The sequence below is a fragment of the Leucoraja erinacea genome, chromosome 2 (genome assembly GCF_028641065.1).
Source record: "Leucoraja erinacea ecotype New England chromosome 2, Leri_hhj_1, whole genome shotgun sequence".
NCBI classification, from domain to species: domain Eukaryota; kingdom Metazoa; phylum Chordata; class Chondrichthyes; order Rajiformes; family Rajidae; genus Leucoraja; species Leucoraja erinaceus.
In genome coordinates this window covers 76767507-76780703 of record NC_073378.1, presented here as the reverse complement: position 1 = coordinate 76780703, position 13197 = coordinate 76767507, and the positions used below count along the sequence as shown (strand labels likewise).

The 13197-nt window shown below is 40.0% G+C and overlaps 1 protein-coding gene across 2 annotated transcripts; it reads left to right on the top strand.

Annotated features, from left to right (window-relative positions):
• Positions 1–605: 605 nt before the first annotated feature.
• irx4b (iroquois homeobox 4b) lies at positions 606–7049 on the top strand. 2 transcript variants are annotated; one of them, XM_055658998.1, is made up of 5 exons: positions 606–809; positions 1158–1409; positions 2441–2547; positions 3863–4146; positions 4516–7049. In XM_055658998.1, the coding sequence occupies exons 1-5, from the start codon at positions 765–767 to the stop codon at positions 5265–5267; spliced, it is 1440 nt and encodes a 479-aa protein (XP_055514973.1). In that variant the 5' UTR covers positions 606–764; the 3' UTR covers positions 5268–7049. The 2 variants fall into 2 exon arrangements, with proteins under 2 accessions (XP_055514973.1, XP_055514971.1); XM_055658996.1 differs by having other exon boundaries at positions 610–809; positions 3863–4176.
• The last annotated feature ends 6148 nt before the right edge of the window (positions 7050–13197 follow it).

Genomic DNA, 13197 nt, shown 5'->3' with positions numbered 1-13197 from the left:
AGGTCCGCGGACTGGGCAGTTGTTTGCACGCGATTATAACCATGGCTAAAATTGCACAAAAATATAATATTTTGCTCAATTCACCTATTATAAGTATCAGCATCCACCCATATGTTGTGTTAAACTCAGTGCTGCTCTGAAGCTCTTATATTTGAAGCATTTGAGTTCATTTTCCCACCGTGGAGTTAGGCAGCTTTTTTTTAAGATGGCTTTATCTGACGTCTTGCCGACTGATATTAACTAAGTTCAGTCTTAGATCACTTTGTATCAGTCTTTGTATCCTTGAGGGGCTATTTCGCTCTGCAGAATGATTCACTTTTCGAAATATGCGTAACATTCAGTCGTCTTGAAGGGCAAGGTACATAAATTAGTACTAAGAAAATAAAGTTTTAAGCCTTATGTAAATAAATTGAAGTGCCGTCTTGTTTCGTCCTATCAAGCATCTAGGAGCCTCTGCGCTTGCCAATCAATTGGTACAGTGGAACGGAGCAAGGCAGCAATAGCGTGGAGATCAGGCGTCTCTCTCTCTCTCTCTCTCTCTCTCTCTCTCTCTCTCTCTCTCTCTCTCTATCTCTCTCTCTCTCTCTCTCTCTCTCTCTCTCTCTCTCTCTCTCTCTCTCTCTCTCTCTCTCTCCCTCTCTCTCTCTCTCTCTCTCTCTCTCTCTCCCTCCCCCCCCCCCCCCCCCCTCCCCCCCCCCCCCTCCCCCTCTCTCTCTATCTGTCTATCTCTCCCTCTCTCTTCTGAATGTTGGGAGACCTGGACAATGTCGTACCCACAGTTCGGATATCCCTACACATCTGCGCCTCAGGTATGTCATATCGATCCTTCAATTGCTCTAATCGCAGCCAAGGGGCCAATTGATTGCTGGCGATCGTTCCGGCTTTTCAGCACCGCCTCGCTTACAGCGTGATCTTTAACTCACTTCAATAGGGATAAATATAGCATGCCTTAACTTTACTATATGGAGCAATAAATGCATGCTTGATTGCAAGGAGCTAAGTTGCTTTGTAAAAAAACGCGCTTACTGCGATAACATTAAACAGAATATCCGCATTGCAAGAATACCAAGGAGTGTTCGGTAGCAAGCAGATATTCAGCAGCAATCATCCAACTTATATACTTTATTATTATTTGCCTTTCTTTAAACAACATATAGTTTCTGATGACCACCAATCCCCTGACTACGTGCTGTGAGTCAAGTGGCAGAACGCTGACGGATTCGGGGGCAGCCGCGTCTGCACAAACTCCTGTCTATTGTCCCGTGTACGAGAGTAGGCTGTTGGCCACCGCCAGGCATGAGCTGAACTCTGCGGCTGCACTCGGAATGTATGGGAGCCCGTATGCCACGAGCCAGGGATATGGCAACTATGTCACCTATGGGGCAGATCCTTCTGCTTTCTATTCACTGGTAAGTCATCCTCTGATCACTACTTTCACATCGATGATTGAGCAGGTTGAGCAGATAAGTTACCCTTGTTACCACGCTGGGAGGTTTAGTATCAGATCGGCCGTAGATTTAGGTTGTCAATTAAGTCTTTCATTTCAGCGAGGATGTGTTCCACCAAGATCCGCAAATTTAATTTAGCAACCCTTTATGGAAACACGGTACAGTGATATAATCCAAGTAACTCGATCAAGTCAATTTGAAAATCCATGGGAGTCAACTTGCACTACATATTGTCGGACAACATTCCACTCTGACACGCAACATATTATATTCACCTCGACCAAAGCGGTAAAAATGTTGCAAATTATCTCTTATATTGTCAATGCCCCCAAAATGAATGTTAGTATGAAATTGATTATCTGTGAACGTTAATTTTGATCTTCTCAACTGAAAGGCCCATTACTCACTAAGAATTGTACGAGCATTTAAAATATACATTTACAGTGAGTACATACACTGCTGAATTAAAACACGGATTGCAACTTGGAAGCCTTCGTGTTTAATGCATTTTGTTTAATTATTTTGGCAAAGAGCATCTGCGAACTTACAAATCTATCTATTGACTAAAATAATAGTTGGATTATGTTGTGAACTCAGATACAGATAGCTCATGTATACATGTACTCGCATTATGTGCCAGTTCTCCCAATGGCAGAGTGTCTCTGTAACATTCAGCAATTTAACAGAAAGCTTAAAGTTTCACAGAAAGTGAAACCGTAAAGAATAGTGCAGTATGAAAATCTGGGCAAATCTGTTTAGTTTTTCCCACTGTTTGGGGCGTTTTGCTAACGTTGAAGTTTAACAAAATAAACACCCAACGCATCTGTGCTTAAATCCCAAATGACCATCTTGTAGTCTTCTACTGTATGCGGTTATTCATGTTAAATGTTATGTAACGCTACTTTTCGATGATCAAGAAGATCAGCATACACGTTTCAATTAAATAACCGTGCCGGTAATGAAGTCAAGATGTGCGAACATGTCTCTTACAGAGTCCATTTGACACCAAGGATGCAGCTGGATCTGCGCATGCGGGGATCGCCCAGGCAGCTGCCTATTACCCATATGATCCTAGCTTGGGACAATATCAATACGACAGGTGCGCAAATACATTGGCTCTTGGCTCTTTGGTCCGGTCGAAACATTTACACTCATTGTAACAATAATGTAAAACTCGCTGCTAAAAACACACCAATTAGTCCTTTCGGTATAAATGTACTATATATGGGGAGATAGATAGAAAACGTCAAACCATTTTAACTATGTAACATTAACATAGAATTATTTCTTGTTTTTTCAGTGAAATTAGATAGGGTCAAAGCACACAATCAAACCGCATGAAACTCTACCTGTTATTTTTTGTAATTACTTGTGTCTGGTCTTTATTGACTTGATAAAAGGCTGAATTACACGCGAACGCACGTTTATGGTGGCCCATGTCCCTAATATAAAAGCGCCTACTTTGTGCAAATCTATGTCATTCTTGGTTTCAACATTGTCTAAAGTCACGCTGCCTGCGATTGTCTTTTAAGATTGAATTGCCTGAGATATTACAATTAACTCGAATGTCTTATTTCAACACATTTTTACTGTCCTTGTTTAACAGGGAGGGTTATGAGTTATACAGTAAACTATCTGGGAAAATGTATAGCCGTATAATATAGTATAGTAAATGTATAGTAAATGAGTAGAATGAACGGGAGCTTTATACAGTTTAAGAGAAACGTAAGCCTCTGGAAATCTAACTAAAAGATAAGAGGGGGTAACTACGGCCACCTTTACTTCCCAATTCACTCTTGACATTTTGCTCTGGACCACCTGCTTGCTCAGCTTTTTCTCAGTAGACTTAATATTTTCTCCTTCCATTCAATTTAGCTATCGCCCTTTCAATCGTATATTTTATCTCATCGGGGATCAATATTATATTTCAAATGCCTGTACACCCCTGCAGTCATCAGACATAAATGAATTGTACTGGTGATCTCAAACTAAATGTACAGTACACCAGACATTTGCAAGTAGCACGCAAATGCTATTTACTTTTTCATGCTTTTTGTGACTATAGCAAGTGAAATGAACAATTTAAAAAACACTAAAGGAAGGATAGAAAGAACACGATGGCAGCGATAACACTCACAGCAAAGAAGGGACAGTGAAGCAAAATGTCTTGTTTAATAGAAAATATACTTTGTTAGACCACGTTATCGCGTGTTTTAGTATCTTAACCATTCTTTTGGTCAATTCATCATTAATTAACCGAGCAGATGCCAAGTTTATGACGTGCCATAATCTGATGCAAAAGCACCATGTAAGGACTTCGCGGTTCCAGAATCCTTGCCAGGAATTAATAATTGAATATGTTTTGCGCGTTGACATTTTTCCTTCTGATTTGAAATTATTTTGCACAAACGTAGGTACGGGGCGGTAGATCCAGGGGCCAGGCGGAAAAATGCAACCCGAGAAACCACCAGCACGCTGAAAGCTTGGTTGCAGGAGCACAGAAAGAACCCCTACCCCACCAAAGGGGAGAAGATCATGCTGGCCATCATCACCAAGATGACCCTGACCCAGGTCTCCACCTGGTTCGCCAACGCCAGGAGGAGACTCAAGAAGGAGAATAAAATGACCTGGTCGCCGAGGAATAAATGCACCGATGACAAAAAACCCTATGAAGACGAAGAAGACGAAAGTCCAAGCCGTAAGAGTCCGGAAGATAAACACAATGATGGTTCGCTATCACTACTTACTCTCCGTGTTAACAACCCAGTTGACCTCGCATGGCGGTAGATCCAAGAGTGACTTGCTCTTGTTGCACATAGCTAAATGGAGAGTCCGGAATATTGAGTGGTGGTGCATTAGGGGTGACGGCGGGGAGGGGAGGGGGAGGAGAGAGCAAAGCGCCATTTAAGAGGATACATACATATAAACTACACTAAACAGAAATAGTCACTGCATTTAATTTGTCATGTTTAATAGAGGAATGTTGTACGACAAATCGTCAGTCAGTAGGCTTTTCTAAACGTTCAATCGCATCATCTTCTCATTCTTTAAACTGTATTTCTGACAGATACCACATGCAAAGAGGACAAAGAGCTGCAGCTGAGTGACCTCGATGACTTTGATGGAATCGAGACGGAAAGTGACGAGTGTGAGCTGAAAGGCCCGTTTCAACAGATGGACAGCGGTCAGATCAAGGTTTCAGAATGCCAGGCTGACCAGTGCAAGAAGGTCGCTTTAAAGATACCCTTGCCAACCCCGGGAGATCGCTATTCGGAAAAGGTCAAGAACTGTCTTAAGCGAGTGATGACGAACTCCGAGCAAGACCTGATGGCAGGAGGACAGAGGGAATGTGAATCTAAGTTTTGCTTCCAGCAACAGCAACAGAGTCAGCAGATGATGGACAGCAAGCCTCGGATTTGGTCCCTGGCTCAGACGGCTACTTCACTGAGCCAAGCTGAGTATCCATCTTGCATGTTGAAGCGGCATCAGCAGGCAATCTCATCCTCGCCCCCTTTGACCTCTATGCCAACCAGCGTGGTGGACAGGCAAGATTCCCCAGTCACCACCCTGAGGAATTGGGTGGACGGGGTTTTCCACGACCCTCTATTCAGGCACAGCACTTTAAATCAGGCACTTACCAACACCACCGTTTCCTGGGCCGCCACTAAAGGTGCTATCTTGGATACAGAGGCAATGGGGCGCTCTTTGGGAACTCCTACAAATACCATTAAAGGACAGATCCCAGGCTTACCCCAACAAGAAAATAGTAAGGACCTCGTAGCGTTTCCTAAAACAGGAAACAAAATGTTTTGTTCATAACAAACCAAATATTATGGACTCGTGCAGTGGGGGCGCTTTTGATGCACTAAGGAGAGGCAGTCTATCTTCAGACTTTAACAAGACGTTCTATTCACAAACCCAGCCCATCTTTTACTAGACTTTATCACTGTTTAAAACTTTTCACAAAACAACCGAAGTTATTTCAAACGCTCTTTAAATCAATAGTGCTATGTAGTTTATTCAAGATCGTGTTGGAAAGCACGCCTAAACGAAATTATAGACATTATCGGTAAGGTTTACAAATCCCAGAGTTTACAAAAGTGGGTAGCTTAGGTTGGAGTTCGCAGACTGCTTGAAAGCATGCAAATATAATTTCCCGAAAATTCATCTTTGACAAAAAGTATGTATGCTACTATCGAGATCTGCCCATGGATCACTAGCAACACTTGTTAGAAGTTTACACCGTTGCACAATTCTTTAGCTTTAAGAGATACAAGGATATATGTTAAACATGTCTGCACTGAAATAAATGTGCTCTTTTAGAGGTATCCAACGAGTGGTGTCTGGTTACATTATGAGTGGATAAAATGATTTAAGAATGAGTTAAAACGATACCAATTTTCAATTTTTAAGTTATAAACCATCAGACGGTACTATTATTCTCCTTGAATATTAAGTATTAGATACAATACTAAGTACCTGGTACCTTAACTTATACCTGGTATAACAGAATAGCATGCACTTGCTTCACATTAAAAATATTCTTCCAGAAATATTTTCAGTTTCTCCCCTAGGCAGCTAGTTATTAATGTGCGAAAACAAACACCCGCCTCACCCCCAGAATGTTTCTTCGTCGTGCACTCCATGTACAATGAGACAGTCGATTATCTTTCATCTTAAACAATTAAATATACCTTCATCAACTCTGCAAAAGTTGGATTAAAGTAAATGTTCAAGTCAGTATTTCTGTCATGGTTCCGATTGCGGGGAAAAGGGGAAGTCTTAGTTTATGCGTTCAAACTTCAGAGATCAAGATACCAGAGAACGTGTTCATTACTCTTAGTGGATCGTGCGTATATGTTCAATTTGGAGATTAACTTTAAGGAGAAAAATGAGTTTAATGCTGAAGATCCGAGATGATGGAAATGTGAATGGTATGCAAAAGCATTGCAGACATGTTGGGTTATCTCAAAGACATTAAAGAGTGCATTAATTTATCGTACACTTTCAAAACACTTTTAAGCTCTTCTCTACGTTGAAACAAAAGCTATAGAACTTAACTATTCAGGTAAATGTATTCCATTAAATGTAGTTTGCGAACAAATGCTGTTTGTTACCTCCGTTCCCTGTATTTTGAACCAAGGGAATAACTGCGCAGTTAGTAACTATTCACAGAATATAAGGTTATGTTTTTGCATAAAACACCCAGAAACCAATTTCTATTACTTTTTTTTAAACTTGCGAAATGAATTAACAAATCAAGGTGTCATGATAAATGTCGTTCTTAGTGTTCAGCAATTCTAAATCACCGCCACAATACCTCTGTAAGTTCCAGCAACACAGTATATAGTGTCTGTAATTTTATAAGCAGATTGGAATTTTAATTAAGGCTGCGACCTTACCGTATGAAAACGCTACACGGCTTTGAAATCACGATTTAAGAAATTGTCTTTTATTCCTTTCCTGAACTTCAAGTATGCGGATTGTAAATATGATACAGCTGGTATAAAACAAGCGGGCATTATGCACATTATCCTTAATAAGGAAATAAATTGAATTTGGCTACTGTATTTTTAATTGTTCATTAAAGTGCAAGAGAGGAACCGTTTGAAACATATTGCTAATCTATTTAGTCTTGTTTGTAAACACTAGTTATTATATAATTCTTTGGCGGAAATTATGCACGAAAGAAGAACATTCAATTTGTAATCGCATAGGTGAATACGATATATTTTACGTATATCATGAGGCAGATCTACTACAATAAGATCTACAATAAGTGGCTCGACCCACTTGTCAAAGACTCTGACAATAGCCCTGGTTGCAAAAATGTGCAACAACCAAGATAATTTGAAGTGAAATTTTCATTTTGACACTAACCCCTCAATTTCCAGAGGCTCTGCGCCCTGTGATCGCCAAGGCAGGTTTAGCTTTACGGTGAGCCACGTCTTCTCTGAAAAGGGCAAAATAACTTGAATTAGTTGTAATAGATAAAAGGGCAAAAAAAGAGTCAAGGGTACTTGACAGTAATAGCGAAAGTCTATTCTCCAGGGGGAACTGTACAGCTAGAGGCTGAAGTATGATGAATTTTAATGTAGCCCGGGCCAGCCAGAGCCTTTAACTGAAACCTTAGACAAATAAATAATTTTCAAAAATAATACAACTGACAAAGTCTGGATAATGTAGCCATTAGATGGTGGAGGTGAAGAGATGCAATTGTGTTGAAATTGGAATAGAAAGGTAGATTGTGCTGAGGGTGAAAAAAAAGAATCACTTTTCGCTGGGTACTAAATCATTCAGCCGTGGCAAATTCAAACACACAGAGGAGGGGATGCTAAATTAACAGCGCTTTTTACATAGAGCCCAAATAAAACTGTAATCACCGACGCGTTACTTTTCATTAACCGAGTTTGACAGCAGCATATTCAGCCTCGACAAGGGAACATAAGCGAGGAAATAACCGCTCTCAAACAGAGAGTCATAAGATAATTCCTTAAGCTCCATTAACAACTCTTAGCCGCAGGAAATGGGCTCCCTGAAAACATCTCAAAATCTAAAAGCTTTATCGACCTCTCAAACCCGTGCTGATGGTTCTATTTTTTAACTTAGAGGAAGATGTCCAGCCGAGGTAATAGACTCTGACACAACACCTTCTCATTTGTAAAAGAAGTCTTAAATGATATTTGAAAATCAACCAATTAACTCTTAAAAATCATTGACACATAAGAACATTTATGATTTATGGCACTTTCATTTCATTGGTTTCAATCATTTATGTTATTGACATAGCTCCGGTTAAAAGAAAATAGCAATGCGCATTTTACATTAAAAACAGGTAATTTGGTGCAGGCCGAACTAACATGCTGGAAGATTTATGTATTGCACCAGGACAACATGGAGCCTTTTCAAGAACAATGAAACAAAAAAATGGCTAGCTCACTATGGAAATGAGTCAGTTGCATACGTGGATTTTTTTATTTTATATTCATATTTGTAGTTTTTTTAAAATAATAATTTAAAAATAGATTTTAAAGAATATTCCACATTACAAAGATGATTTGGTTTATTAAGTTGTACATGCAGAACATGTACACACAAAATTGTTAAGTTGTAAATAGTGAAGCATAGTTAGATTCACATGTGGGAAATCATCTTTGGACATCTTTGGCATAAGAAAATGTTTATCAAGCTTTAGTTTGTTCTAGTACTGGTGTAACCTATGGAAGTTGGGTTATATTGTGAATATGTTTGGGCCAATGATATCCATGACATGTGAGAGCTACTTTATCCAAGAATCCTCTCAATCAACAAGAAATGTTTTACTCAATCATATTATATTTTGAAGGCTTTCTCCACCATGTTTTGTGCCATTAAAGGCCAGTCAAAAACAAGCTGCCTATTTCTGAACATGAGTTTTAATTTGCAGTGTACTTCAGTGATCTGAAGTGGCCCTTTATCCACCCAAAGGACTGCATCATTAATTGCCTATTAATAACACATTATAGAGCAAAAGCCACACAATGTGATGATTGTAATACTTTATTTGTGTTCTTTCTTAGAAACTGTATTAGACAAATAATTTGCCAAATACATAATTTGTGAGAATATTGCAGGGAGTTTATTTATTTAACACCACTCAGCTCAGTGTTGGTTTGCATTAGCAAAACTTGATTCAGGAAGGTTTTCTTTTGGTTATGTCTTTACACATGTAATAAAAGTCGATCATTAAGCTCTTGAGTACAGAAATTTAGCAACTGAGAAATCTAAAGTGTTATATGAAGTGCAGACATTCCCTCTGAGGACACAAGTCACAAGTTACGCACAGCTCTAAGAACTTCCTTAAATGTATCACACAATAGTGCTTGAGTTTAAACACAGAATAATGGTAAGTTTCCCAGTCTTTTCCACTTGCCATTAGGAGTGTACAGAGTATTCTAGATCCAAGTAGAGGAGTCTCAAACATCAGCGACAGGCCCATCCATCTCCCTGTGTTGGCGTGAGACATACGGCTATGCAATGATATACAGTGCCTATGTGTGTTCCAGACTTCCCTACTTCATGTCTATAATTATGCAGTCCTTTACAAAATTAGCACAGAACAAATGTATGCTGCATTATCCCAATACATCATTTCAAATTTTACTGGGGGAAGGAAGGAAGGAAGGAAGGAAGGAAAGGAAGGAAGGAAGGAAGGAAGGAAGGAAGGAAGGAAGGAAGGAAGGAAGGAAGGAAGGAAGGAAGGAAGGAAGGAAGGAAGGAAGGAAGGGAGGAAGGTAAGGAAGAGAGGAAGGGAGGGAGGGAGGGAGAGGGAGGGAGGAAGAAAGAGGGAGGAGGAGGAAGGAAGGAAGGAAGGAAGAAGGAGGAAGGAAGGAAGGAAGGAAGGAAGGAAGGAAGGAAGGAAGGAAGGAAGGAAGGAAGGAAGGAAGGAAGGAAGAAAGAAAGAAAGAAAGAAGGAAGGAAGGAAGGAAGAAAGAAAGAAAGAAAGAAAGAGAGAGGGAAAGAGAGAGGGGAAGGTAGAAAGGAGAACAAAAGAGAAAGAAAAAAGAAAAGAACGAGAAAGAAAGAGAGAAAGAAAGAGAGAAAGAAAGAAAGAGAGAAAGAGAAATGAAGGAATGAAGTTGGGAAATGAATAAGAACAAACTTTCACTACAAGAAAGTACTTCAAAACTCAGTATGTCAATGATGGAATTTAGAAGATTAGTCAAATGTGAAATGAAAAACGCAGCAGCCAATTTGTGCACAGAATTGTCGTATAAATCGTAATTTTATAAATTGGAAAAACACTGGCCATGTTTTACTCTTTTACTTACAGTCCAATTCCCTTCAACAGTGCTAGCCTGGATTATGCACTTGGGTTTCTGGTGTTGTTACTGAATCGAAAAGCAGGTATCCATTGTCCTCAGATTTCTAGCTGAATTAGGTGAATATAAATAGTAAGATTAAACGAGAACTTACCAGTTTGAAGTTTGATCATTATTTTATGAGGAGTAACGTTGAGGGATTACGTGAAGAACCCCGCCAGGACGCATGCGTGTCATTCTTCAAAGCAGCGGTGTGAAATCACAGATAACTGTAATGACTAAACATAGTAAGATTAGAGAAGAGATACCAGTTGAGTATATGATCAAGGGTGGGAGCGGAGGGCACGTAATCCCTCAACGTTACTCCTAATAAAATAACAATCAAACTTCAAAATGGTAAGTTCTCGTTTAATCTTACTATTTTACTTCGGAGTCACGTGAGTGACTACGTGAAGATTTTAAAGCTCTGTGATTTCATGCCGTGGAAACGAGTCCATGCATCACACCTGCCTTGATTATGGGGAGAATAGTGTTAACATCATTAGACATCAATACGGTATTGAAAACCCAACGATAAATATATTAACACCAAATTATAGCCCCTATTTATGGGGTAAAATTATATTACAGAACTTAAAATTGTTTCTGCAAATGTTCCAGGTTCAATGACTGGTTTGTTATAAAATCGTTGGAAAGTTTTCTCCGTTGACCATCCTGCTGTCTTGAGGATTTGGTCCATAGGAACATCCAACTTCATAGCTGCCGATGTAGCTGCAGCCCTGGAGGAGTGAGATTTAAAAATGCTAGTGTCTACTCCAGCCTTTATTAGGACCTGTTTTAGCCATCTAGAGATGGTCTGGACTGTCACTTTTTTGAGTGGCTGTTTGTAGCTGACTAAAAGTGACATTTCTTTGCCTCTGATGATCTTAGTATACTCCATATATAATAGTAAGTGTGTTACAATACAGAGACGATCATCTGTCGGGTAGGCCCTGAATTCTGTTTTTAGGCCTGCTGACCCCTGTCTGTTCTGTTTGACTAATTCATTGATGTGAAAAATTAAATTTCCAGATGAAATAGTCATGTTGTCCAGCCTTAGTTTCTGTGGCGACTGGACCCTTTGTGCTGTGACCAAGGCCATCAGCATGACTGTTTTCATAGTCAGTTTCTGTAGGGACAGAGCTGTAGCTGGAGACCAGTTTCTTAACCTGGTCAGTACAATGCTCTCATCCCATATTTGGGAGTACCTGGTTCTTGGGGGATTAACATAAAAAATGCCCCTCATGAGTTTGGTTACCAGGGTGTGTCCCAACAGAATGCCGCTCCGTTCCTTGCCACAGGTATGTTGACAGAGCACTTCTGGCGCAGTTGATGGCACTATGACTGAGCCCCTCATTGTAGTGGAGGCTTGCCAGGAATTCCAGAACAGACGGGATGTTCATAGATCTGTGGGTGATGTTATTGTTGTGACAGTACTTCCCATTTCTTGATGACACCAAGTACTGTTTTTTGGTGGACTGTCTGTGGGCCGCTGAAATAATATCCACTGTTCGGTCTGTCAGTCCTAGATGTAGTAGAGGTGCTTTCAAACTCTACAAATTAATAGGTGTATATAATTATGACATGGGTAACCACCCCTTGTTACGGGATGAACCAGTAAATTAGGTCTATGATAGATGGTGATGCATGGTTCTAATACCATGTCAAGTATCCCCGGGACCCATTGTTGAGTAGGCCAATCGGGTACTATCAAAATACCAGACGCGGTCTTGCTGTATTTTCCTAAATACCCGACTGATGAGGCAGAAAGGAGGGAATGCATAAATAAACAATATCCCCCAATGCAGCGAAAATGTATCTGTTGCCGCTGCCCCAGGTTCTGGTTCCCATGAACATAATTTGATAACTGGTGTGAGCCTGGATGCGAATAGGTCGATATCTGGTGTTCCATACCGTGCTGTAATTTCAACAAATACATTTTTATCCAACATCCATTCAGTGTTTTCATTGAATTTGCGTGACCTGGTGTCTGCCACTAAATTTAGTTTACCTGGTAAGTAGGTAGCTGATATCCAAAATCTCTCTGGATACACTATTGCCAAATTGTGTTGGCCAGATTGTCACATGATGTCGATTTGTTTCCAGCCAAATGGTTGATATATGCTACCACGGTGGTATTGTCAATTTGTAGTCTAACATGCTGGTGATATAACCCAGAACAGTATGACTTAAGGCCATGGAATTCACTTAACATTCCCAGGTAGTTTATGCCCAGTGTTTGTAATAATGATGCCTCCTGTGCATTCCATCTCCCCCACAGTTGGAGATGGAATTGGTAGCACCCCAACCAAGTGCACTGGCATCAGTACGTAGTACCACAGACGGGTTGCTGATAATGTTTGGATTGGAACAATGCCTAATGTTATCTTTCCACCATTTTAGTTCCATTATGGCCTCTGTTGGTAGCTTCATTTGTCTGTCAAAATGACCACCATAATTTTTGAGTGATCGTATTTTGCCCTCTGTAATTTTTAATAATGTAAAGGTCGATCTGTGTGGCTGGAAACGCAGCCACTATTACCAATTATTCTTGCTACCAGTCTGATGGATGGTTTTGTGATGTCAATGATTTTGCTGCAAGCCTCCATTAAGGCTGTAACCATTTCTTTCGGCAAAGTCACTGACATGTGAACTGAGTTAAGGGTGAATCCCAGATGATCCATTGTGTTAAATAACATCTGTGGTCACCTCTAATGGGTACTATATAGTAAGCATCTTTAAATCGATGCTTGCCATGTAGTAACCTTAGGAAATCAATTGCATAGCAGTAACAAAGGTTTCCATCTAGTAATGTATATATAGTACGAAAGTATTCAAATTAGTCAAATCTATGATGATGCGGCAACCACCATCTTGTTTATGATAAAGATTTTGGACACGAATTCCTG

What these genes read in the sequence shown, in the direction of transcription:
- irx4b (XM_055658996.1), top strand. Translation starts at nt 765, where the DNA reads ATGTCGTACCCACAGTTCGGATATCCCTACACATCTGCGCCTCAG. An exon ending in CCTACACATCTGCGCCTCAG is followed by an intron (nt 810 to 1,157) that starts GTATGTCATATC and finishes AACAACATATAG; the next exon opens with TTTCTGATGACCACCAATCC. An exon ending in GGACAATATCAATACGACAG is followed by an intron (nt 2,548 to 3,862) that starts GTGCGCAAATAC and finishes GCACAAACGTAG; the next exon opens with GTACGGGGCGGTAGATCCAG.